General features: G+C 38.3%; 1 protein-coding gene across 6 annotated transcripts in view; it reads left to right on the top strand.

Annotated features, from left to right (window-relative positions):
* CDK14 (cyclin dependent kinase 14) overlaps window positions 1-26,495 on the top strand; it is a 605,606-nt gene that overhangs the window by 320,733 nt on the left and 258,378 nt on the right. For all 6 annotated transcript variants that reach the window (XM_004457637.4, XM_058297008.2, XM_071215175.1 and 3 more), the window contains one exon: window positions 5,204-5,327. In XM_004457637.4, coding sequence (XP_004457694.2) covers window positions 5,204-5,327 — 124 coding nt within the window. The remainder of the gene's footprint in view (window positions 1-5,203; window positions 5,328-26,495) is intronic.

The following is a 26,495-nucleotide window of genomic DNA, read 5'->3' as shown; positions in this document are numbered from 1 at the left end:
TTGGATATGTTTTTTATGCTTTTAGAACTTTACTTTTCTCATTTGCTTAAAACAAAAGGAAAAATACAGACTGCAGATGGAGATGATTAATGATATATATAAAAATATTCAGAACAGTCCTTAGCATAGAGTAATCCTTCAAGTAGCAATGCTCAAGATTCCATAGAAGTCTACCAGAGTTTTATTAGCGTGGCAACACCGATTCTTACTTCCTCTGCATATGGCTCTCTCTTTCGTGGTCCTTATTGTTCTTAGCGCCCTCTGTATTAGCATGAGGATTCTGTGTTTTTCACAGGAAAAAAAAAATCAAGAATGGCTTTTTTAGTGGTGATATACACGTCAACCAAGTGGCTTTCTCAAAAAATTACATGGGCAAGTTAGGTATTTTTGCCTGCTTGTCTGAAGGAACAAGTCATCAAGGCCTGAGTTTTGAAGAAATTTTCAAGGAGGAGTCCATGGAGCATTCTGTTTAATAACTCAGTCTGGCCTCTGCTTCCTTCTAGCATTCACATTTCTAGCTAGCGGTGTATAATGTCTTAAACACATTAGAATATTATTCATGAACACAGTTTTCTAATGGTTTCAATGAAGTCTATTGTTGCCTCCCATTCCCCCAATGTTTTTATGATGGTGTGTGGGTAAATTCACAGTTTCATGTATTGTCTTTTAATTTATTTAAGTGTCTCTTCCTCTGAAAGTATGCTAATAATCTGCTTGCTTGGCCTCCTCAATTTTTTCCCTCAGAATAGCAAGGGATTTGTCATATAATATAGCATTTCAAACTCTGGCTATTGGAAATGCTCAATTCAGTTTCCCATTAAATTTTATGTGTAAAGAAGTCTATTTCTGGAGTTGCCAGTTTTCTGTGATACATTCCCCTCTCAGATGCTAGTCTTTATACAATGGTAAGATCAATTCTAGTATTTTGCTGGGTTAGACCCTCCTCTGTGCTTCATTCTGTGCTGTTGATATGATGCAGATAAGTGGAAAGGTCTGTGTCTGTGTCAGTGGCACCCATTAGGCTGTGAGGTCCTCAAGTCCAGGGATGACATTTTACATCTTACTCACCTCTTCAGCCCTTTTGCATGACACAGCATCTGGCACATGATTGGCACTTAGTAAACCTGAATGAATTTATTCTAGAAGGATTTGTTTTGACTTAACTGTCTGCACTATTCAAAGAGCAAAACATTTCTTGTTTGGGCTATAATTTAATGTCTAGGGCTGTATTTGTCATGCCCAGGGTTTAGTTTGTCATGTATATAATTATAATTGCAAAGTATAGTTGCATCCTTTTCCAACACTGATTTTCTTAATCTCCTTTAATGTGATATTCTCTTTGAATACCTTTGGATTAGCATGAGGATTATATGTTTTTGCTTGCTTGATCTACCCACTTTGGTGCTTAGCTTCTAGAGAATTCCATTGTATGGTTTCCTATCTGTCATTTTTTTAACCGCAGCCAACCAGAAGTCTCTAAATTCAGTTCAGTATTCTTATTACTGCTAAATGAGTGCCAACTCTTTACCCAAGTTATTAAGGTAGAATAAATACCATACTGGGATAGAATATATAGAGGCTGCCCCAGGAGTACAGAGTTTATCTCACACAGATGTTAGAGGCCGTGAGGACCAGGGAAAGAGGGGCAGATTTGTTCCTGAGGCAAGACCTAAGGAATGCAAGGCATTAGGAGGCAGAGGGGAAGGAGGACTTTTCATCCAGAAGAGAGTCAAAAACAAAGGTTCAGAGATGAAGTGGATACGGGGTGGGTGAGGTTGCTGGAGCCACAGGTTGGAATTAGGGAAGGTAGAGTAATGATGCCTGAGCTCCCAGCTGACATCAGAGCTCAGTTCGGTGGCCTAGAAGGCAATGTTACTAGGTTTTATCCTGCCTACTAGGCATTTGTATCAGAGAAGAATATTATCTAATTTTCATGTAATCTTCTGGGATAAAGACTAGGGGAGAATAAGAGGAATAGGCAAAGCAGTATGAAAGCTGATTCACTTGTCCAGTCCAGGTGAGCTGTGAGCAGGATCTAGGAAGAACTGAAAGAGTCTGTCATGGAAAATGGAAGAGAGAATGAGGTAAAATTAGCAGGACTTGGTGATTAGGGTTACGGGTCGGGGGGAAGTTGGGGGAAAGGGAGAGAAATAAGAGAAAACACCAAATTAAGGATGATTCTGTTTCAAACTCGTGTAATTAGCTGAACAAAGTTTCTATTAATTGAGATAAAGAAACTAGGAAGAGTTGTCACTTTAGGGCTGGTAAAGCAGTAATAATAAAAACTAATCAAAGTAAATAGGGTATATACAATAAATATTGTAGCTAATATTTGAGTGCTTATTATGGGCTGCACATTTTTCTAGGTGCTTTGCATGTATTAATGTATTTCATTATCATTTTTAAAATTCCTTTTTACTGATTACCAAACTGAGCATGGGAGAGATGACAATGAGTAAAGTTTATACACGTTGAGTTTTCAATTTCTGTGAAACACCTATGTGAATATGTCTAGCAGGCCATTTAGATGTATAGTATAAAGCAGAGAGGCTTGACTAGAGCTGGAAATACAGACTTTGGACCTATTGCATGGACTGCCCTGCTGTATTGCATGACTCCAGGGGGCACCGTTCATATTGCAGTAATGGGAGTGGCGCCCCCTGGATTGTGCAGTGCAAAGCCATTATGGCTATTGCTTCAGGCTGCCTTTACGTGAGTGTTGAACCGTGAAAGTGTGTGAGGTTTCTCAGAGGAAAGGGTCAGGGATCAAAAATTAAAAGTTGGGCGGAAGTAGTAGGTTACTGAAAGAGCCAGAAAGGGAATGAGCAATACTGCAGGACAACTGGTGTGTTGGGGCAGGGGAGTGGGGAAGATAGAAAAGTTAAGGGAGAATTTCAAGGAGAAGAACATTTTCAGCAAGGTCAGAGACTCAGAAGAGTCCATTGGATTTGCCAGTTAAGAGCTTAGCATTGATTGAGGAGGTCAGCTGGGCCATTTTAGAGAATTTGGATGTGTAAGGGAGTGTGAATTCAGGCCATTCTAGTGAATTGTGCAACGGTGAAAGGAAGATGTAGTGATTGTAGCTGGTAGAGGGAGGCGCAGGAATTTTTTCTGGGGGTATGGGAGCATTGGGAAAGGGGCAGGACTTAACCTGATAAATCATTATGTACTTAATAAGCAGAGTGCTGGGCACTTCATAGAAGCCCTAAAACTGTTCACTACTTACCTGATCATAGCACATTATGCCTACAATAATAACTTGAGTGGGGGAGGAAGCTGTTTCTGTAGCAACACTTTGCTTAGCTGTGCTGATTTCTGGTCAAGGTTTCTGTAGGATGGCAGTTAAGGACTTGGACAGAGTCAAACTGCTGGCTTTGAGTTCTGTCTCTACCACTTAATTGCTGGGTGACCTTGAGAAAGGGTGATCAGTTTCCTCATTGGTAACACGGAGATAATAGTAGTACCTAATTCCTTAACCTTGTTACAGAGATTAAATAGCATATGATTTGTACAATGTAGAGGATGGCAGCTACCGTGCAGAGGTGTTTGTTAAATTATTAAAATGCACTGCCAGAGTTAGACAATCACATTCTGATAAGGTGTCTCAAAGATCAGTTGGCACCTTGAAGAACAACAAACCATTTCTTTTCAAAACCATTCTATTTTCAAACGTAAGTTTACTTATGTGGTCTGCCTTTGCACATTTAATGTTTTAAAGAAGCTTTTGGAAACTTTCAAACTGAAAGGATACGGATTTCCTTAGAAATTGTAAGCTCTAGGCTTCAGGATGCAGGGGATCTTAGAAGTGAGGAATGAGGCTGCAAAGTGCTGATGATGGCTTACCTCGCGTCCTTCCACCTGCTCTGCATGAAGATTCAGAGAAGTTTAGAGAGAGAATTGCTTCCTAAGATTCCTGAGCCAATATTTTAATCCAGGCTAACTACTTCTGACTGCTACTTTCTAGTGTTTAGACTCTGGAAATAATGATACTGTGCCTTCTCTGTCCTGCAGATTATCATACACAAAGCTTTTGAAATCAATGCATCTTACTCTTATTTCAGGGTATTCTCCCTGTAAAAAATTTATTTGGCTTTCCTATCCTCTAGGTTGGGGAAAAATAGTCCAGAAATGTTAGCTTCCAGGGCCTTCAAGCAGTTGCCAATCTTTTCCACCAGAAGTTCTGGAATATCCTTTTTAGTCTTCGATAACTATCTCATAAAAAAACTGGTAAACTTGTAAACTGTATTTTGTTACTGGCTAGTTATATAGAAGAGACTATTGATAGCACTTTAAAAAGATAGCATTTGTTAGAACTTAAAAATAAGACCATTTCTTTTTTTTTTTTTTAGATGATAAAAACTATGTGAAATAAAATTATTTTGGCAAGGAAATTTCCCTTTGCACAAGCTGAATATTAGAAAATCTAGTGATTCAAATATTTTGTATCAAAATAGAAACATTTTGTATTACGCAGTGTGAAACTTCACAGAAAAGTCCATCAGACACTTCTTAAATTATTTCTTGGAAAAATATTGCTTTTGCATTCTTAATTTCTCTGTTTTGTTTTTGTTTTTTGGCTTCTTCTTCTCTTTAGGATAGGACTGCCCTATAATTTGTGTAATTAGTGAGGGTACATGTCTGTCTTTAGGCAGTAGCCTAATCTCTATGGTTCTATGTGCAAGATAGAATTACAGTGTTGCATAAATTGGACCATGTGAGTGTTTTTATTTTAATTATTTCAGATCATTTTATCTTTCCATTCCCTAAAGCATGTTAATGCGTGAATCCATGGGTACCATATTTATGTTGTTTCCACGGAAAAATTAAATGTGTGCCCATTTACATAAACTTGGTAAACAATTCTTTTATATTTATAATGGTATGGATAGATTTTCTTTCCCTCTCTTAGACACCAATTTAGACCTAAAGTAATAGGTAGTAAAAAGAATTGGTTCTTCACATTTTCCCTTTTATAGAAACCGGACTGGATTACAGTTCTCTCTTGCTGAAAAGAGATCATTCTCTTTGACATAGTAGGTTTTTAGAAATTCTTAATGGATGAGGGATTTGCACATTCTTCTTAAATAATTTGGTAGGAAATTCGGTGGTGGGTACCCATTTGCATGAATAGAAATACTTGGCAGACTGTATGTTGATGGCATTTTTCTGTGTGCAGATTTTAACTTTTGTCTCCCCTTTTCAGTTGTTTTTATTTCAGTTGCTGCGAGGGCTGTCTTACATCCATCAGCGTTATATTTTGCACAGAGACCTGAAACCACAGAACCTTCTGATCAGTGACACGGGGGAGTTAAAGCTGGCAGATTTCGGTAGGAAAGCAGTTAATTACCAGTCTATTTTGTCACACTGAGAGAATGCCAGGCAGATGGTGGCTCTGCATTTGTTTAGGTACACTTATTCTGTCGTCATAGATCATGGTAAAAGTTTTTCTGGAGTGAAAGAATTTTATTTATTTTTTTATGACCAACATAATGTTTAGTGGATTTTTTAAAAAATCCACACTGTTAGAGTCTTCATCATAACCATGATTCAGACTTCCTTAATGTATATTGACCAGAAGACAAGCTAATAAGATTATGACGATGAAATACAAAAAGAATTCTAATTTTTTTCACTTTTTATTATGAAAATGTCAAGCATACTCAGAAATAGAAGCAATAGTGTCATGTTTACCCATTACCCATCACCCAGCTTCAGCAATTATCAATGTATTGTCAAATTTGAAGAAACCTGAATTTTAAGCCTCTGGACTTTTTCAGGGAATTACAGGATATATTCAACAGCATACATTGCCCTTCGGCTTTAATAGCTTAAAAATCAAGAAGCTCTAGTAACATTACAAAAGTAGACGTTCTGATTTGAAAATTGAGGTTCCTGGTCTGAGCCCATTATAAGTCATTCTTTCCTTAGAAGGTTTATGATTGGCCTCTTCCAGGTCAGAAGCTTTCCTCTAAACTCTGTCTTTGAGCTTCCAAAGGGATGAAAAACTTTTGTATTGCCCTTGCTGGCTGCCCTTCCCATGATCAACTCTGGCATTTGTACATAGTCTTAGTTTTCTCTCACACCAGAGAGTATGTTGAATTGATGTGTGTGGGGAATGCCTGATGGCAGCATGATATGTTGACATTGCAGTGCCTCAATTATTTTTGAATACATATTCTGATTAGAAATTCGTTCCATTAAGAGTAGAATGAAAATATTACCCTTGGGATATTGAGATATGGGCTTTTGCTGAATGTGATTATCATTTCCCACCCCACCCCACCCCCAATGAACAACAGGGGCCAGGAAATAGTTATTTCCTATTTCAAGGTTAGTAGATTGTTGAATGTCTTTAGAATGTATGTAATTGTTTGGTTTTATATATTGTTTTCTCCTAAAAATGAAATAAGACAAAAGTTAGCATTGCTTAGTATTATATTGGGAAAATTTTGTCATTTGTCCTTATCCGGCTTTGGTTAAAATTATGAAATACTCTGTGTGTGTGTGTATTGTTCATTGCCTGGATTTAGCATCAAAATTATAGATGTAAATTTTTGTATTACATTGTAGAAAATAATGGGAGGACTGGTGGGTGGAGGAGAGAATAAGGTTTGTTGTTCCTCAGATTCAAGGGCATGGGCTTTACTATGAGCGCATTTGTAGTTTGTCAGTCTCCATAAATACGCAAGGATTTGTCATGATTTTCTTATGCTGTGTTAATATGCTCTAAGTTATATATTGGGATAATTGACTATATTGAACATTTATTGTACTGAACATAATTTTCTTTTATATTTGTAAAACGTATTTTTATAAAGTTGATTTTGTCTCTATAACAAAAATATGCAATAGTAGGATTTTATCTAAAAGCCTATTGGGGAAAAATTTTTAATGTTTAATTATATGGTAATTTTGGTGTTGCAATAATCAGGTAAGTTTATCTTAAAGATTCTTATGGATAAAACTGACATTTTGTAGTATTAAACATAGAAACAAATTGAATTGTAGTTGAAAATCAACTTAGAAAGTTTTTCTCCATTTCTCCTTGCTTGCTTATATTAAATATCCTCTCCCCCCCCAAAAAAAATGTTTTTCTAACAGTTTTTCACATAAGACAATATACAGACATTTTTGCATGTTATTATATAGGACCAAATCATTAATAACAGCTTAGATTTTTTTCCATTAATGGACAAGCTTGTTCTTTATTCCATCCCTTATCTATGAACATTTTATTTCTAATTATTCACTATTTTGCTCAGTCCTGCATTGAACATCCTTGTAGAGAAAGCTGTATATCCTGCAATTGAAATATAGAGTTTTTAAAAATATATGATTCTTTGGACCAGGCTGGTCTGCAGAAAGGTTGTGCCTGTGTACATCCCATCAGTGTCACTGATTGAATCTTCTAGCTTGGAATACTTCTTGGTATGCATTCTGTGCACGGAGTGTAATGAGGGAGACATTCACCAACTGACAAGTCACCCCAATTAATCGTGTATTATTTTCATCTTTTAATTTAAGACATACAATTAACTGTGATTTACTGCATGCACGTGTGTGTCTGAGATGAAAGAAACACAGTGGAAGCTTCAGAGAAGCTAGACAGTCAAAATGGAATGGGTCCAGGCAACAGAACAATTAGAAAATGAGGTCTTAATTCAGAGTTTGATGTGCTTTAGGTGAGCTTTAGAAACAATTTCTTTTTACTGACTTTTTCTCTTATACGAAAAATACCTTAACATTTTAATTGAAAGAAACAAATGCAGTCTGTATTTGAGTTCCCTCTTATACATGCTACTATTTTTATCAGAAAAATAAATGGGGAATGGGGGCGGCAAAATGCAAAGAAACACTAAAATTTATTGAGTTTATTTATGGGCAGACACTTTAATCAAGATTTTCTTTTTTCATTGTTTTTTCAGTCTAGCAAGTGGGAATATCGCTATATGTTTTAGAGATAAGATTCAGAGAGGTTAAGAAAGTTGCCCAAAAGCTGGTTAATTCTGATTTTTGATCCATATCCTTCAATCTCAGGTGGGCCCAGGTCTTTATATTTACACACTTATTTTATCTTACAGGGAGATCTAATCTCTTAATTGACTATTGATCATTTTATATGTACTGTTTTCTACATATAGCAAATATACATGCTATGTCAATAGATTGCACTAAGACCAAAAAGTACATCTCATAATTTAAAGAGCATTTTGTCAATGACTAATTCAATAAAATGAGTACGGTCAGCTCCTTAGTACTTTGGAGATTTTACCTGCTGGGCACAAACGAGGTAAACCGGGCAGTAGAATGTTCATTGACCCATTCAGGTTTAAGTTGAATGAGTTCCCAAAGTCCAGTGGTGAAAATGCTGTAACTTTTTGTTTTGTTTCATTTTTGGTAAGCAAAGTCATATTTAAGCACATACCTGAGCCTGATTTTCTATGTGCTTTTTGAATGAGTAAATTACATATAGAATCACTATGGTATTTCTTATGCAGAGTTTTGTCCAGAACTCCTGCCTCTATATTAAAAAAAAATAATGAAATTGTGTGGTGGCATTTAGACTCATTTCTAAAAGAGGGCCCATCATTAAATTATCTATAAGAAAAATATTTCAAGCCCCTTATCCAGCCTATGTCTCTGACACCTTACCGTTCCTTGTGCACTGTGCTATAGCCAGATACCAATCTTGTTCCATCCTTAGGGCCCTTTGCTTGGCTATTCCCTCTACCTGGAATGCTGTTCCTCCTACTTCTTGCTGTCATTCAGATCATAGTCCATGTTTCACCTGTTCAGAGAGGCCTCTCCAACAGTGGAACTTTTCCTGTTACTGTCCTCTATTTAACTTTTCCAGTAGCATTTATAGTATACTGAAATAATTTTGTTCATTTGTCTGTTTATGTACCGTCCCCTGTACTAGATTGTGAGTTCTGTGAAGGCAGGCATTAGGCCTGCCTTGCTCACTGTTGCTATGACTAGAACCATGCTTAGCACATAGTAGGTACTCAGAAAATATTGGTTGAGTGAATAACTACAGATGACTAAGTTATGTATTAGTTTAAAGTCAGAGACCCACCAGAATATACTAACTTTGGTTTGATTAACTTTGATAAACTAGCAGTTCATAAATTAATTTTCTCTTCATCAGTTCTGTCTTGACTGTGCCAGGGTGAAACGAGATGACTTTGGACAGTGTAGGAGCTTCAGGATTGCTTGAGGGTTACCCTTCCACATGGGCCTTTCACACCCATTTAGTATTTACTGGTTTTGTAACCTTAGACTACAGACATAAACATTGCCGAGTGAATGTAGACATGCACAGAATATATGTAAGATCTGAAGTACTTACTCTGCAGACCCTAAATGATTGTCTTAGTTTACTGTTATTTAAGGCAAAGTGAGTTGATCATTGAATTAGTGGACCTTGCTCTCTCTTATTACCAGCTTGTGACTTTTAATGAGTCATTTAGCCCCTCTAAGCCTCTGGCTTAAGGACTTTTTCAGTGTTTTTTATATTGTCCATCTCTGACGTTACTAACCGATTTTCTAATGACCAGATATTCTCTGTTGGGTAAAAATCGGTCCATTGAATCTGCAAACAATACTATACCATTTCTCCCTTGAATCTAATTTTGAGTCTAGCTTCTGGAAATCCAACAAGATAAGAACTGTGCTTTTATGATATGCATTGAGATCACACTAAAGAAAACTGTTGAAATATAACAAATAAATGCATAAATTCTCTGAGAAATTAATGTTCATGTGCAGTATAAATTATGAAAATTTAAAGGCACTTTTCCTTATAATTGAAATGAAAGCAAAATAGATGAGTTTCCTACAATTCCTGCATGATGACATCAGTGTCACCGACATTTGTCAGCCATCCTTCCACCGTTTTTAATGGTCATGGCATAGCTAGATTGAAAGGCAGCTGGGTTAAATTTGCTTGAAAAAGTGAGACAGTGAGAACTCTGCAATATAATCATTTAAGGTCAGGTCATGGCCTAGTTTACTGACTTTCCTAATTCAGGAGCCAAGTTAAAGAGCTCTGTGATTTTAATCAAGTAAAATTACACGTTTCTTTCCCACCAAAGGTCTAAAGTATTACCATTCTAATGTTGGTAATTTCTTCCTCCAGGCTGTTCCTTGTCTATGTATGAGGAAGGAAACCATTATTAATCACATTTTAGATTAATTTATCGAACACACCAGAGATGTGATTCTGTGGAGGACATGATGTTTACATGGTTGGTTTGTTATGTGCTTTTCAGAATTCATGTGGGAAATGGTAGAACACAGAAAGAAACCAACTTTTTCTAGATGCGGAATAGAATCTGTCAGTTTTGATAAATATAAAATCTCTGAATTAAAGCCTGTTAGTCCCACAGTTTCAGATCTTCAGCTTTTTTTAAATCAAAAGCATACAGAATTCACTACTAAAGCCATAGTTATAAATTCAAGGTTAGATATAACTTAGCCCATTTATTATGATCTGTAGGATTGAATTTTAATGTATCTTTGTTTTATTTTTTTTTAACATTTATTTTTTACTTATTTCTGTGCCCTTCCCCACCCTCACCCCCATTGTCTGCTCTCTGTGTCCATTTGCTGTGCATTCTTCTGTATCTGCTTGTATTCTTGCCAGTGGCACTGGGAATCTGTGTCTCTTTTTGTTGCGTCATCTTGCTGTATCAGCTCTCTGTGTGTGCGGCACCACTCCTGCGCAGGCTGCATTTTTTGGCAGGGCACTCTCCTTACAGGATGCACTCCTTGTGTGTGGGGCTCCCCTACACAGGGTATACCCCTGCGTGGCAGGGCACTCCTTGTATGCATCAGTACTGCACATGGGCCAGCTTACCACCCAGGTCAGTTGGCCCTGGATTTGAACCCTGGACCTCCCGGATGCTCTATCAGTTGAGCCAAATCCGCTTCCTTGTGTCTTTGTTTTAGAATGTTTCTAAGAACAAAAAAGCACTTCCTTGTAGGGTGGCACCGTGTGGGAGCGCGGCGACAGCAAGGGTTGGCTCGTCTCCAGGCGCCGGTGCGAGTTCGGACCCGGGTGGCGGGAACGGGCATTAAGGCCCTCCGCTTGGGGTTCGGGCGTACTGCCCGCCCCTCTGCCCAGCTGCACCCGCTTCCCCCTCGGTGGCCTAACCCCGCCTCTCCCCCGAGGGCCACCGCCGCGCCATGACAGCCCCGCCTCGCTGCCGCCAAGAACCCTGGCTACCCCGTCTTCTGCCCGCAACCAGTGATGCACCCCTGCACGAACCTATCAGCTGTCTGCCGCCCCCCGGCCATGCCCCCTGCCTCTCCCCCGTCTTCGCCCTATATTAACCGCTGTACTTCCTGAATAAATCAGACTTGCGCACAGATCCTGGTCTCCTCGGTAGTCTTCTTCCTACCGCCCGTCCTCCGCACCTTGCCGGCCCCGGAGCGCCTTCTCAGAAGGCCCCTCGTGTGTTGCAGCCCTCCGCCCGAGCCCACACCGCCCCTGCAGCGGCCCTCCGGGCAAGCCCACACTGCAACACTTCCTCTCAATGAGGTATCATTCTACTTTTAACAGGCCCTTCAATAGTTTAATGCATGAACAGTTTTCATGTAGTTTATTCAGTTGTTTTCATGTAGATCTGAAAACTGGAGGACTATATATAGAATAATTGATTCTACAGTGTGAACCTTATTCTAAACATCACTGAAACTCCAAACAATTTTATATATTTTAAAATCTATCAAATTCATTATCAAGACTTTGTTAGACATAATTTTCATTTGACTTGTGTTCTAGATCAAGTTATTTCCCCTTGACCCATTATTTTAAAGATGTAGTAACCCTTTTGAAAAGGAGTGTTGATACTTTAAATTCTCTTCTCCCTGACTGTAAAATCATCACTTAGCTTCATCACTTAAATCTTGTTTAACATCCCCTTCCTCCCCTCAGATAGTTTTTTCCGTTCAGAAGGATTAATAAAAATCAGTGAGAATGATGATATTTTATATTGCTTTTCTGGTTTGTGTTACCACAATGTAACTTTCCCCAGTCGCGTTAAAGTGTTCATAACGGTTTTTTAAAAGCTGCAAATGGGAGCAAGAAGTAATATGCATATTCTTCTCTATTAAGGAGAAATTTCTCCATTCAGTTACTATAAATCTGATTGAAACAATGTGGATGGAGGGTGAACGCTAAGAATGGCAGCTTCAAACTCTATAGACATGAAGAAATTTGAAAGTGTTAGTTCATTTTTAGCCAAATCATGCATGTGAAGGAAGGAGACATCCTGAAATGGAGAACAGACTGCTCCTGAGAGGCTGATCATTTTATTCTCCACTGTCTGTCGGAATTTTCTGGGCAAAGGGAATATCACTATGTACAGATTTTATGATTTTTCCTATGCAATATGAAGGCAGAATTGTTAGCAGTAAGTCACATGATTCAGGATATGAGTTGAAATTTAGCCATGTGTCCTTAGAAAGATACCTGCATAGGGAACGACTGGAACCCTGTAATGAATGGAGTGAAAGAGTTTTACTTGATTTAGGGAGACTAGCTGTGAAATGGTCCTTAGAATTATGTAGCTCACATGTGCTGTTCAACAGTGATTAGCACTTGAACATGGATTTTGTTAATATATAGATAAGTATAAAAGTCAGTTAGAGTTTGGCAACTCACCTTATTATTAACACCTTGTATTAGTGTGGCACATATGTTACATCTGCTGTCTTTCAAGAAGCCACATTTTAAAATGCAGCCAAAAGCAGACTCCAGTGATACATAAGTCAATATGCCTGATTTGTACTGGAATCTTGGATGACAGGAAGTGAGTCATTGCCATCTAAAGCACATGTTTTCTAAAAATCTTTACTGGAAACAAGAACAACTGACCAACTACTATCAGAAATTTGAGATGAGCTATAAATTCTCAAAGTTAGAAGTCTTCAAAAAGTTTGGCATGTTTGAAATTTTTTTCTCTCTCTTTAATACTATCAGTTCAATATTAGTTTGAATTCTTTTGTTCTCCAAGGTTTTTTGTTTGTTTGAATGCCATGTGTGAGGTGGTGCAAGAGATAGAATGCCTCTCTGCCACTCCAGAAGGTCCCAGGATTGGTTCCCAGTGCCACCTAAAGAGAAGACAGGCAGACACAGAAGAACACACAGAGAAGGGACACAGAGAGCAGTCATCCTGGCAGGGGCAATGCTGTGGCAGAGGAGGAGGGGAGAAATAAATACACAAATCTTAAAAAAAAAATTTTTTTCCATTCTCTCCTTGAATAAATTTCTTCTGTTGTAGAAGAGAAACCTAGGAAGTTAGGACTTCTCTTTTTTAATTTCAATGAAAGAAGAAAATAGTAGAAAATTAAAAAAATAAAAACCAACCGAGAACTAATGATCTGCTCTGCTTAGGAATTCTAAGTACATGTCTGAAAAAAATTCTGTCTTTTTTTTTTACCACACATGGTAAAAATAACCTTTTACCACACATGGTAAAAATAACCTTGGTGTGTATTATGAGTTTACAAATATAAAAATAAAATAAGCCATGGTAAGATTCAAACTCTGAGAATGAAACATCTCTTTTAAAATTACCTGTCAAGTTATTTGATGTGCTAATTTTCAATAAACATGGATGCTGGTATACATGTAAATTGATGTGTTTATTCCAGTTTTTGAGTAGAGGTTAGCTGAAGAAATGTATTGTGTGAGACAGTGACCAGCTAATAATAGATGTGGAAACTGGACTTAGAACCAACCTGGAGGTCATAGAATAGGGAGCAGTGGTAAAAGGAGCCAAGGAGTTGGCGAAATTGAGTGCCCCAATACAAGAGGTGTGACTAGAGACATGGGAAAAAAGAGGAAGATTTCAGAACTTAATGGTTATGATGATTTTAGAAGAGTTACCACTGGGCTGTCAACCTATGTAATTTCTTTTAAAATCAGTGGGGAGCATCTCCTCATAAGAATCACTGATATAAGAGTTGCAAGAACAGCAAAATAAATATATGCAAGCATTTTGCTCAAATAATTGGAAGCAGGATATGATGTTATTGTTGAAGTCATAATCCAGTTGGTGGTAGAATTATATCATAGGGAAAATTTTATGTTTTTTCCCAGGATAAAGGTATCAAATCTATGAGAGAAAGTTTAAATAAAATAAATCAATTTTAATTCTATAAGATAAAAGAGAAACCTCCGAGTTTAAAAAAAAATGGTTATATTTTCAAAATTTTTATTTTACGTTTTCACAGAACTCTGAATTTTGAAGGAAACTCAGAGATTATCTTGTCAAAACCCTTCATATAAAAATTGTATATTCGGGAAGTGAATGTTGCTGAAGTGGTAGAGCTCCCACCTACCATATAGGAGGACCTGGGTTTGATTCCTGGGGCCTCCTGGTGGAAAAGAAGAAGAGAAAGCATGCCCACATGGTGAGCCAGTGCCCGCGAGAGTGCCTGCGTGGTGAGCCAGTGCCGCGCAAGTGAGTCATGCAGCAAGATGATGACTTATCAAAAGAGACACAAAGGGAGAGTCAAGGTGAAGTGAAGCAGAAACCAGGAACTGCGGTGGGCAATTGACAGGGAACCTCTCCACATCAGAGATCTCCAGGAGGTCTCCCATTGAATCCTAGCAGAGAAAAAACGAGAGATAAGACAAAAAGAGAAATAGGTACAGAAGATCACACAGCGAATGGATACAGACAGCAGAGCAAGAGGAGGGGAAAGGGGGAAAAACAAATAAATATTTTTTTAAATTGTGTATTCTTTGCAGAGATGGAAAATAATTTTGTGCCTTTCACTTAGAAAGTGCTCCATAAGTGTTAAATTAGTAGTAGTAGTAGTAGTATTCTTACCGTGTCTCTAGAGCCCTAGCGTAGTATTTAGTAGACTATTGATAACTTATTTGTTATACTTAGGCTTACCTTCCCAAACGCGTGAAAGGTCAGGAGTGCTAACCAGATGTCTAGTTCAAAGTAACACCTGCTGGTCTGATGACCTGTGTCAGCTGAGCAACGAGTTCCCTGCCAGGAAGGTGAAACCCAGAGTACTAGGTATCAATACTAAACACTGGAACTAGAACACAAGGCTTGCAGAAACTGCAAGAAGTGATACAAAGACTGTATCTCACAAAAGACCTGTAGGGAACCTTATTGGTAATATATGTTGGAGCGGAGCCTCGGTAATTCATAAATTAGAAGGAAACACTCTGAAATTATATTCCTGGGAGAAATTAAGCAGTGAGTCGCTCTGTGGGCAGATGAAGGCTGAATGGACTTTAACAATATTCTCATTAAAACTCAGCAGTGCGAGCAGGCAGTAGCTGAAAAAACATCTTGGATGCCTCTCAGTGGGAGGAATTTTCTGCTAAAGTCTGTATTCCTTTCCAAGGGTTAGAAATAAGCTGCACAATTCTGGGGCAGGTAAAGCTGTAGAAGATGTACTGAGTAAAAACATGTGTCTGCAAGGGAAAACTTTTTGTGGAAGCAAATATACCCATGTGAAAAAAACAAGATAAATAATCCCAGAAGTTAGGATACAGACTCTATTGCCAGACAGCTTGTGTTTGATTCCTGGCTCTGCTGGTTACAAATTATGGGTCCTTGGCCAAGCGACTGAAATTCTCTATGCCTCAATTTACCTGTTTTAAAATGCAGATGATGATAATAGTACGTACCATACAAAGTTGTTCATTAAATTAATACTTAAATCAGTACATTTAAAACAGTGCCTGGCTTATAAGAAAATCCCTATAAATGCCACTTTCATTATTAAAATGTCATTTATTTTTAATATGACTCTTTTCTAAAATGAGTAACATACCTCCTGCCTTCTTGAACAGAGGATCTGGAATTTTAGTGAGTGCCTACTATATGTCTGTCATTGTGCTAGTGGCTGAGTATACAGCCGTAAATCAAGGCGACATGGTTCCTGAATTCCTAACCTAAACTTTCCTATAGTCTTGCAGTCACTATTTTGAATATGAGTGTTTTATACAGAGATGCCCCTGAGAAATAATGAACCCTTTAAAAATAGTCTCATTTTTAAATCATCATTTGCATATTTAATGGAAATTATTTCTCCATTTTAAAGTAGTATTACTAAACAATGTAGGATTTAAAAAATAATTGTCCACAAATCAATGTTAACTTTCTGCTGTTTGTAATTCAGTTCTTAAACTGTTTACCTACCACAGTGGCATTCATTTTAGCTTCTCTGTTAAAAGCAGTCAGGATAATTTAATAGAAGGAATCATTCTTGTGATAAAAATGTATATAGTAGATTTGGTGGGTACCCCCAAATCCATTGGTATTATACATTTTCTTTTCATAAACAATGAGTTCATGCTCTTGTGAATCAGATGAAAAGTTAGTCTGGAAGAAAAAATATAATTATACTGTAGTGTATACTTTAAAAAATAAATAAGCCTTCACATAGAATGAGCACTACTGCTGTCCAGTATCAATGTTTGTGGTATCCTAGGAGTGGATTTGCTGCAGGTGTTAATTTTACATTGTCATGTAACTCAGAAATCCAACTGTAAAATAGTATGTTGATTTTTTTTTTAGATTTATTTATTTTTATTTCTCTCCCCTTCCCCTCCCCCCCCTCCATTGTCTGCTCTCTGTGTCCATTTGCTGTGTGTTCTTCTGTGTTCACTTCCATTCTTGTCAGTGGCACCAGGAATCTGTGTCTCTTTTTTTGCATCAGCTCTCCGTGTGTGTGGCGCCACTCTGGGGCAGGCTCCACTTTCTTCATGTGGGGTGGCTCTCCTTGGATGGGGCTCCCCTACGCAGGGGACATCCCTGTGTGCCAGGACACTCCTTGAATGCATTAGCACTGGGCATGGGCCAGCTCACCACATGGATCAGGAGGCCCTGGGATTTGAACCCAGGGCCTCTCGTATGGTAGGCAGACACTCTATATCAGTTGAGCCAAATCCACTTCCTGTATGCTGATTTGTAAGAGTCCTAGAGGTTTGATGCTCTGTAAGACAGTGAAAATAGTTGATAAGAAAAAAATATAGGACCACTATATCTCATTTTCTAGGGTCCTTGTGGTAGTCTTATTGAGATTAAATTCTCAAAGTCCATTTTTCCAGTCTTGAATATGCATAAATTAAGGTATACACCAATAATCTTTTTTTAAAAGTATGTTTAGATTCTCGGAATGGATGATTTGCAATAACGGTGGAATGTAGATTCCATTGCTAATTAATAAATCAAGTGCTTTAATAGCATGTATTCTTCATTCCAATAAAAATAACAGTACCTTACGTTTTGTCAGTCTTGGTTATAGACAGCAAACGGAGTGATTTCTTAAATTTGGAGGAAGGCTTGTTTCTTTTGCCTTCTCTGTGAGTGGCATGTCTGTTGTTTGCTGGGCATCTCTGCTAGGCAGTGTTGAAACTAAGAATGAGCATTTTGCACTGCACGTGATTCGTAGGTCATTCTGGACTTCAGTGTCTATGAGCATCCTTAATTTTGAATATTGAATTCAATATTTGGAAGCATTCTAGTTATTGAATCATTAAGACATTTGATCTGAAGCACTTGACATTAGATTGCTTTTAGGAAAGCAACTGATTCAAATCTCTGTCATTTGTAATGATAATAGTCCTTCAGAGTTGGTCAAGTGCTTTCATAGCTATTATTGCATTTTACAACCCTGTGAAGTAGATAGCATAGGTCTCATTACTCCCTTTTTAATGTGAGAGCCTTGCTTTGTGCTCTGCTTGGGTATCAGATTGATGTTTTAAAACTGACGTTTCTGCTGATTCTGTAGGCTTGAAGATAATTCATTTTGCAATCATCTTATGATCATATGATTTCTTTTATATTCCTTAAATAACAATATGAACACTCTTCAAGTAGTTCTGATTTTTATTATGGTCAGTGAACTTTTAAAAATAAATAGCATGGATAATGTTCTATCCAGCAGTTTATCAATGGGGATTCTTGTGAGCTCTTATTAGCTCTCTCAATAATAAAATTTAGACAATTAATTGGAATAAGTGATATTAAAATTCACACATGGTATCAACTTACTTTGAAGTATTCCTGGTAAGTTGAGAAACTTTTCTGCAAATCTGAAATTGTCTTTGAATAACTACGTGAACACCAGAATAAATAGCACTTTCCCCCTACCCTATAGGGTTATCTATAAATTGAAAGCACAGAAGTTGAAGACAGTAAAACATTCTAGTGTATGCCAACTTTCCCTTTTCTTGCCAGAGAATCTAAACTTTCTGGAAATCATGAAGACATTAACTAAACTCGAAGGCTATTTTTTTTTTAAAGGTAAAGTATGTGATGTGAAGTTGGGAGCCAGTCCCAGCCTACTGACATCACTGCATTTCCCATGCAAGTGGCATAAACCACTGCTGGGGTGGGGGACAGAGAGAACAGGAAAGAATGAGACCTCTCTTTTCTTCATAGCTCTAAGTTATTTGGTTGAGAAACACAATATATAGTTCGTTTTTTCAAATAAAAACATCATACTTAGTATATTTAGAGAGCTAAAAAACAAACAAAAAATGTCTAGAGAAATATTTGATGCACAACTATTTCATCTTTGGATTATTTGGGGGAGGAGCCAGGTGATTCCCACCCCCCCAAGTTGCTCAAGTGGCTTTGTCCCCTTTTTATAGTTCTCCTGCCTTCTTTTCTGTGATGTATTCAGGGCCAGTTTCTGATTGCTACTTCTTTTACTGCCGTTGTAGATAGGAAAAGTCACATTAATGAAAAAGAATTTTGTAAAAATTTCCTTCATCAAATCAGTTTAGGGTGAGCTGCATTCTTGTGCCCCTCCAGCTCCAGTGGAATCACAATGCCATTAGCTAGTAATGAAAGGCTCTGTGACTTTCTGCAGTTGAAAAAATATCTGACACTGCACCTTCCAAATATATTGGATTAAGGACAAATTTTTGACCCTGTGAACGTAAGTTGGGGAAATGTTGGTTTATTAATTATCTGTTGGTGTGCAACAAATTACCACATATTTGGCAGTTCCAAACAACACATATTTATTATCCTGTAGTTTGGGTGGATCTGGAATCTGGGAGTAGCTTAGCTCAGGCCTCTGCTTCAAGATCTTTCATAAGGTTGTATCAAGATGTCAGCCCCATCTTGCCCTCTCATCTCATCTGAAGGCTGAACTGAAGAATGTGCTTCCAGGCTCACAGGGATGTTGGTAGAACACACTTGCTTGTCATGTGGACCTCTCCAGCATGGTTCTGGCTTCATCAGAGCATGCCAGCCAAGAAGGCAAGAAAGAGAGTCTGCAGAAAGACAGAAGTTATGATCTTATGTAACCTCATCCCAGCAATGATATCCCATCACTTTTGCACGTTCTGTTGGTTAAATGCAAGTAACAGGTCCCACCCACACTCTAGGAAAGGAGATGACACAAAAGCATGAATACCCATCTGGGCGGTTGTCATGGGAACCACCTGAGAGTCTGCCAGCCACTGTGAGTGTAAAAATTATCGTGCATTTATCTCAGGGTGATCATATTGTGTGATACGATATTTCATAAAGGATAAGAGTTAACCGAGCATCCATTCCATGTCAAGCACTATGCTAGTGTGCCAGGGTTTGTAAAGGGTATTGATAATAATGATGATGCTTAGTAAGCTTTACTGATGCTCCTGTCAGACCCTGGATTGGGCACTGGGCTTCTCAACCCTTACTTCATCCTCTCACAAACCTCCTCTTGCAGATAATGAAATAGAGGGTTGAGAAGTTAAGCAAGCAGCTCACTGGAGAAACAGACCATTTATCCTACAAATTATAGTATTGTATGACCTGTGATGTCTCTATACAGAATAGGAACCCAGAAAAGGTCTCCATACTTTCTGCCTGGGAGATTCAGAGGGGAAGTACTAAAGAGGTCTTTCAAAGGATAGGTGCTATATTACGAGGGTTCGGGGGCAAGGGCATGGCCAAGTATGAGTAAAGGTAGGTCGGTTTAGAAATGGTAATATTTCTTGATCGCTCTACTTGTAACATGCTGGAGGACAGAACTTTTATAGTGTAGTCAGGAGAAGTGACGTTGGTGAACATAATGACAGCAAAGCAAAAAATTAGATGAAATGTCAGTTAGGTGGCCACAACAGCCACAGATGGCAACTATTTGGTTATAGTTACTACTATTTATTTGTCTTCAACAACTCTTTCCAAAATGGCTTGCAGCAGCTGCTGATCTGATGGCCCACTTGCTCTATTCTTGTTTAGCCTGCAGGCTACTAGGCCTGTTTGTTTCCACCTACTTCCCTCTCCCCACCCCCTCACCCCCACCCCCAGTTGCAGTCTCTCCACTTCTCCACCTTCCATCAAGACCATTCAGAAAGCAGTCAGTGCTGGGGAGGCCTGGTGACTGGAGGGCTGGAGCAGGAGAGGATTTCAGAACTCATTTTTCTGGCCTCCAGTGAGCTAGAACCTGCCGCCAGTCTGGCAGATCCTGGGCCAGGTTCATTTCCTGCCTAGATAAACCCACAGGGCTGAGGCAGGGCAAAGAGCCACGTGCCTGCAACCTGCGGTTTGCCATACACAGAGCCATTTGGCTGATATAGGGAGGCTGAGGCTCAGAGAGCAAGTCCTGGTCCAGGTTGCCAGTCGTCTGGAAGAAGAGCGACCACCGAGGTTCGCAGCAGAGTGGGGCTGAAAAACTAGGAAATGAGTGTCTTATCTAGAAGCCTTTCTTTGGGCAGAGAGGGTAGCGAGAAGCCGGCTCATTTAGCAATGAATTTTAGCTAAACAACACAGTGCCCGGAGAGAGGTGTCTTTGTCAGTAATTAGCTGTTTGATTTTGGGGAAATCGCTTAAATTATTAATTTAATTTTCTCTAAAATTAAAAAAAGAAAACACCCTGAATTCAATGATCTTTAAGTTTTAAGGTCTAAATTTCAGTTTATTCTCTTACATAAATTTATTACATTCCCTACCATATGTTTATGGAGTTTGCAGTCATTTTCTTAAAGATACTTTGGCCAACTTCAAAGTAAACTTCTGCTTGCCCATGAAAAATTAATGAAACCCAACAAATGTAAAATTATGGCGATTGCCAGAATTATGTCGAATGGAGATTTTAAATGGTTTCTTAGTGTAACCAATCCAATGACTATAACTAGGTAATGTGGAGAAAGATTGAAGATGTTTTAATGCTTTCAGAAAGTGTCATTTTAAATGTAAATTCAAGTCAAATCTTGAAAAGCATCTTTACATTACAAAAGAGGAGAATATATAACCCCTTCTTTATTTCTTAGTATATAAATATTGTTTAAAAGATTGTGAATAAGGCAATATAAAATAATTCTAAAAGCATTTACTCAATCTTGTGAATCAAATCGTAACAAATATTTTAATATTTTCTTAATGCCTTCAATCCTTTGTTTACATGCATACACATCTTCACATGGTAGCAATTTTCCATTCATAGCTTGGAGACTACTTTTTTCACTGACAAATCAGCAACATCTTTTATATTTTGTTTTCATATATTAACTTTTAAAATTAATATATTAAGAAGACTGTGTCTTCTTTGTTTAAAAATAGAGGTTACAGATAATCATAAATAAGAAAATAAATGTTACCTAGTATTCTCCTTCCCTAATTGTAGCCCATTGCCATGTCTCACAGCCTTTTCTGTATCCTTGCATACTGGCTTGTATTTTACTTTTAAAAATGTAGCTTGCTTTAGGGACAAAAAAAATATATTGCTTTTTAAGGCTACATGATTGTATTAATCTTGTGGATTTTCTCACCAAGCATCACAGCCTATTAATTATCCCAAATGGAGTTGGTAGCAGAGTGGAGATTTTTGTGAAATTTGGTAAATGCAGTGAGAAATGGACAAATATTTTTCCAAAAAGTGGTCACAAACTATAATGAAATCCAGTAAAATTGTGTGCAAGCATGAATAGGTCTTTTGCTTACTTTTATGATTAAGTTACCTTGAAATCTGTTTTTAGAAATGGAGACTGGTTACACTGCATTTATTCACAATATTTGATGCAGTGTCAACCACCACACCAGGAAGCCAAGAGTGCCTACAACTGCAAGCAGGAGAATTGCATCCATCATCCATGTGGAATCTAAGCCCCCTCTCAATATAGAGGTGGAGTGGACATAACCATTCCAGGATCCACAGGATGGAGGAATAGAGTATGGATTAGAGTGGACTTACAGATATTCTTCTATGGAACTATTGTGATTAGTAATGGAAGAAATTGTAGCATTGATGTGGAGAAAGTGGCCATGGTAGCTGCTGAGGGTAGAGAGAGGGAAGAAGAGATATGAGGTGGGAGCATTTTCAAGACTTGGAGTTGTCCTGGGTGGTGCTACAGGGATAGATGCTGGGCATTGTATTTTCTGCCATGGCCCACTGGGTGGACTGAAGAGAGTGTAAACTACAATGTAAACCATTATCCATGTGGTGCAACAGTGCTCCAAAATATATTCACCAAATGCAATGAATGTGCCACGATGATGAAAGAGGTTGTTGATGTGGGAGGAGTGGGGTGAGGGGGGTGGAGGGTATATGGGGACCTCTTATATTTTTTGAATGTAACATTTTTTAAAAAATAGAGAAAAAAGAAATAAAAAAATCAAGTGTAAGTAAAAAAATAAAATAAGAGCTAAATAATAGATTTAAAGCAATTTAGTGCCCAGTTTTCTTTTTTGAGATTTTAATATTGTGATTTCAGAGATTAATTAATCCACATGTATTAAATTTTAATTAGCTTCTAAATATATAATTCAAGTACACCTTTTTTTGCTCCTTAAATGAAATATTTAATGAAGGAAACAATGGGATCAATAAAAGGGTAGGTAGCAAAGTAGAGAGCATTTTGTGAATCTGGAACTCTATTTATTTGAAGAAAGATTCTAAATTTACAATGTCTTAAACTACATTGTAAGATTTCAAATAAATCTTTCTTGAAGAATTTAAATGGCTTGAAGGACAAGATATTTGGACCGACAATATGGGGATATTTAAAGTATATTTAACAGACTCTAAAAAACTAGGACATGTGCTTCAGATGTTTGTTTCTGTCTGTAATTCTTAAAGGATAAGACAGTTGTCTAGTACAGCACAAGATGAGTTTACACTTCTTTTCTGACAGCTCTTTTAAAACTGTGGCAGCCTTCTGCAAATCCTGTCTTGCGAGTACTCTTGGTCCTCTAAAACTTAGCATGTTAGATTCTTGCTGACAAGTGAGGAATAATGGATTGTCAGGTTGTCGATTCTGAGTTCAAACTTATTCTATGCCCATTTGTCTTTAGTTATTAGACCAACACACCTTTATGTGGTTAAATTGGATATAAAAATGAAAATCATTGTATGAATTTTAAAAATTAAATTTATAAAGAGTTACAGTTACTTAGGCAGTTTTGACAGCCTTACCTTAGGAGACTATTTTAAGTGTTATACTGCAAGCAAGTTTCCCTTTAAGGAACTTTTTTTTTTCAAACTTCAGAATTTCCCGATGATTCATATTGTTCTTGCAAGCTTATCCCAGGTCTTTGTAGCTAAACTAGCTATTATGCAGACAAGCTCAGCTGTAGAAGGCAACTTGGTTGTAGTGGTGAGAATATTTAAAGAATAGTGTATTTCAGCCTGCTCCACCCAGTCATGAACTCACTCTGCCAGCCTCCAGCTTCCCTGCTGTGCCAAGAAAATCTGTCATTTAGAAGAGATGGCTATTTCAGGACCTAGAATATAAAGACCTAAACTAAGGCTGGAGCCCTGTTGACACTGAGGCTGCACCAGGCTGGGTGAGAACTTATTTGACCTTTTTTCTTTTCTCTTTTTAAAACTTTTTTTCCCCCAGTAGGTAATATGAGCACACACCGTAGTAGGCATTTCAAAGAGTAGAAAATATGGGTATAGTGAAAATTAACTTTCCATCTCCATACTGTTTCCTTGTTCCTTTTCTCAGAGACAATTACTTTTATTAGTTTTTTTTGTATCTTTCTATAGACTTTATATATAGTCACATATTTTATGCAGATAGTACATAATATGTTTTCTCCTCTTTGTTTCGCTTTTTCCCTTAACAATGTATTATAGTTGGTTCTGTGTTAGTACATATAGATTTATTGGCCTCATTGAATGCCATAATTTATTTAGCTAGTTCTCTACTGGAATTTGAGGTTATTTTTAGTCTTTTGCTACAAACAGAGTCACAGTGAATATCCATGCATGTACGTCTTTGTGTGTATAATATAGGATAAGCACCTAAGAATAAAGTTAGCATCGATCACTCTGAAACTTCTGAAACACAACCAGTGATTTCCACGTTCAGTTCAACCCATGCATTCCCTTGAGCATAGGCACATTCTAGGCCCTGTGCTGGTGCCTGGGGACTTTTGAGAATCAGACACAGCCCCTCCTGTGATGCGTCAAGGTAGAAGTGCTAGGCTCAGAACGGAGGCATAGATGAATCTTTTAGAAGTCCACAACCGGGGGCATTGACTTCTGGCCTCAGAGACCAGAGAAGAACTTCAGGGTGGGCTGGAATTAGAATTAAATATGTGTAGTGGCAGAGAAGGACACGCCAGGAGGGTGTGTGGAGGCATGGGTGCAGTGAAGCTGGGCCTGCAGGGTGCACCACACACCACCCTGTGACAGGCGCCACCTGCTCCTGCCTCAGGTCTTTGGCCTCTTGCTCCTGGACGCTGCAGGTCCTCTTGGTGCCACCACGAAAGTGTCTCTAGGGATGGCCCTGTTAGACAGCTGGTTCTTTCCACCTCCAAGGCCATCCTGGCCACCTTTGCCATCTGCTGAAGGGAAAACAGGCCCAAAGGGCTGATATAATGCGGCCAACCCCAGTCTGTCATGGAACAAGATTTTATGAAGCTTGGGTGTTTGTGGAAGGACAGGGCAGAGCAGCACAGGAGTGATGCCCACTTCTCTCAGAAGTGCTCCGCTCAGGACCTGGGGGCCCGTCCTCAGTGATGGGAGAAGAGACCTCTGTTTAGCTCCCGTGTGTGGTTCTCAGACTGGCTCTGGCTTTTCTCTCCCTGGAGGGAGTGTACTCTAGAAGATGCTACCAGAAAGAGAAAATCCCCCCTCAGGAGAGCCTAAGGCCCCTAGGAGCTCTGATTTTACATTTTTGGGGTCTCTCCTCCACCCCCAGCCACAGCACTGGACACTTTGCTCTTAAGCCCCAATGGACGATTAGAGCAGTTGTTAATATTTATGGCAGAACACAGCAAACGGTCCAGTATCAGTACTCTTGGCGACTTAGATGTTACTCCAAGTTGGGCTTTTTTATCAGTCCTCTGGGTTCCTGAAACCTCTGATCAAGAACTGGGGGAGCATTGGTGTGTAGTGTCTATGTTCCGCAAGGCAACAGACATTTCCCCGAAGAAGCCACCCGGCCTGACAAACAGCTCTGCCAAAACACGACCCAGATTACATTCAGCCTTTTCCTCAAGATGCAGGTTAATTTCAGAAATTGCCACACAACAGTAGGTAGGGACTTGCCTTATATTTCTATAACAGAAGTTACCATTATATCGACTCTCCTAGAACACAGGATAAGTCAGCATCAAAGGTGAATTCAAGTCTCTTCTTCCAGGAAACCCAGACAGCTGGGAGCTTTATTTTTTTGTACTTCTGCCTATCGAAGTTTTTTTGGGTTTGTTTTTTAAATCTTGGCACCGGGTGCACCCCTTTCTATATTTAAGTTAACTTTGGGGAGGTAGCTAAGGTGTCATGCAGAGTCACATAACCTGGTATTGCTACAGTTGGGTTTCAGACTGGGTTAACACATCTCAATATTGCAGTTCTTAGTCTAGGATCCCGGTAAACAGACAAAAATTGATCCCCTTCCTGAATGAACTTTAGATAATCTTAGTCTTATATACTAAGTCCTACATTTTATGCAAGACCCAGTGTTATATAGGGATGCAGAAAGGGGGTGAGGACTGGTGGTAGGATGTGAGGTGATTTTGAGAGGTTTCCTTATTTTTAGGAAGCTTATAATATAGTTGGAGAGGTAAACATAGAGATTAAAAAAAAGAGTAAAAATAGTTGAATATGCTGACCGCCAAGTGAGCTGAACAGAGAACAAGATGTAATATATGAGTTTGAAGGAGAGACTGATTATTTCTTGAGGTTTCATCTATCTAAATTTTAAATATTTTATTATGAAATTTTTGGGAAGTCATGGAATTTGTTGGGAAAGTGATCCTTTATTTATATTATTAAGAACCAGTAGCATGTATCTTAATGGCCTTGCGGTATGATATCGTTTTGTGTTTTATTTAAAATATATGTGAGCACAATAAAGGGATTAAGTATTAATATTTTATGTATGTTTGGGGTAACTTCTTAACAAATGAGTAGATGTCTGGAGCTTTTATGTGATTTAAGTTTACCCATATTAGTGGATTTTACACGTTTAAAAATTGAGATTTATGTTTTCTATTGACACCTTACACAAAAGCCCAAGGTGTAAAACAGGTGAAAAGGAGAGGTAATTTGGTTAAGGTGGGGGT

This window comes from Dasypus novemcinctus, chromosome 5 (assembly GCF_030445035.2).
Source record: "Dasypus novemcinctus isolate mDasNov1 chromosome 5, mDasNov1.1.hap2, whole genome shotgun sequence".
NCBI classification, from domain to species: Eukaryota; Metazoa; Chordata; class Mammalia; order Cingulata; family Dasypodidae; genus Dasypus; species Dasypus novemcinctus.
The sequence above is the reverse complement of the archived record's forward strand: the minus strand, read 5'-3'. Positions and strand labels throughout refer to the sequence as shown.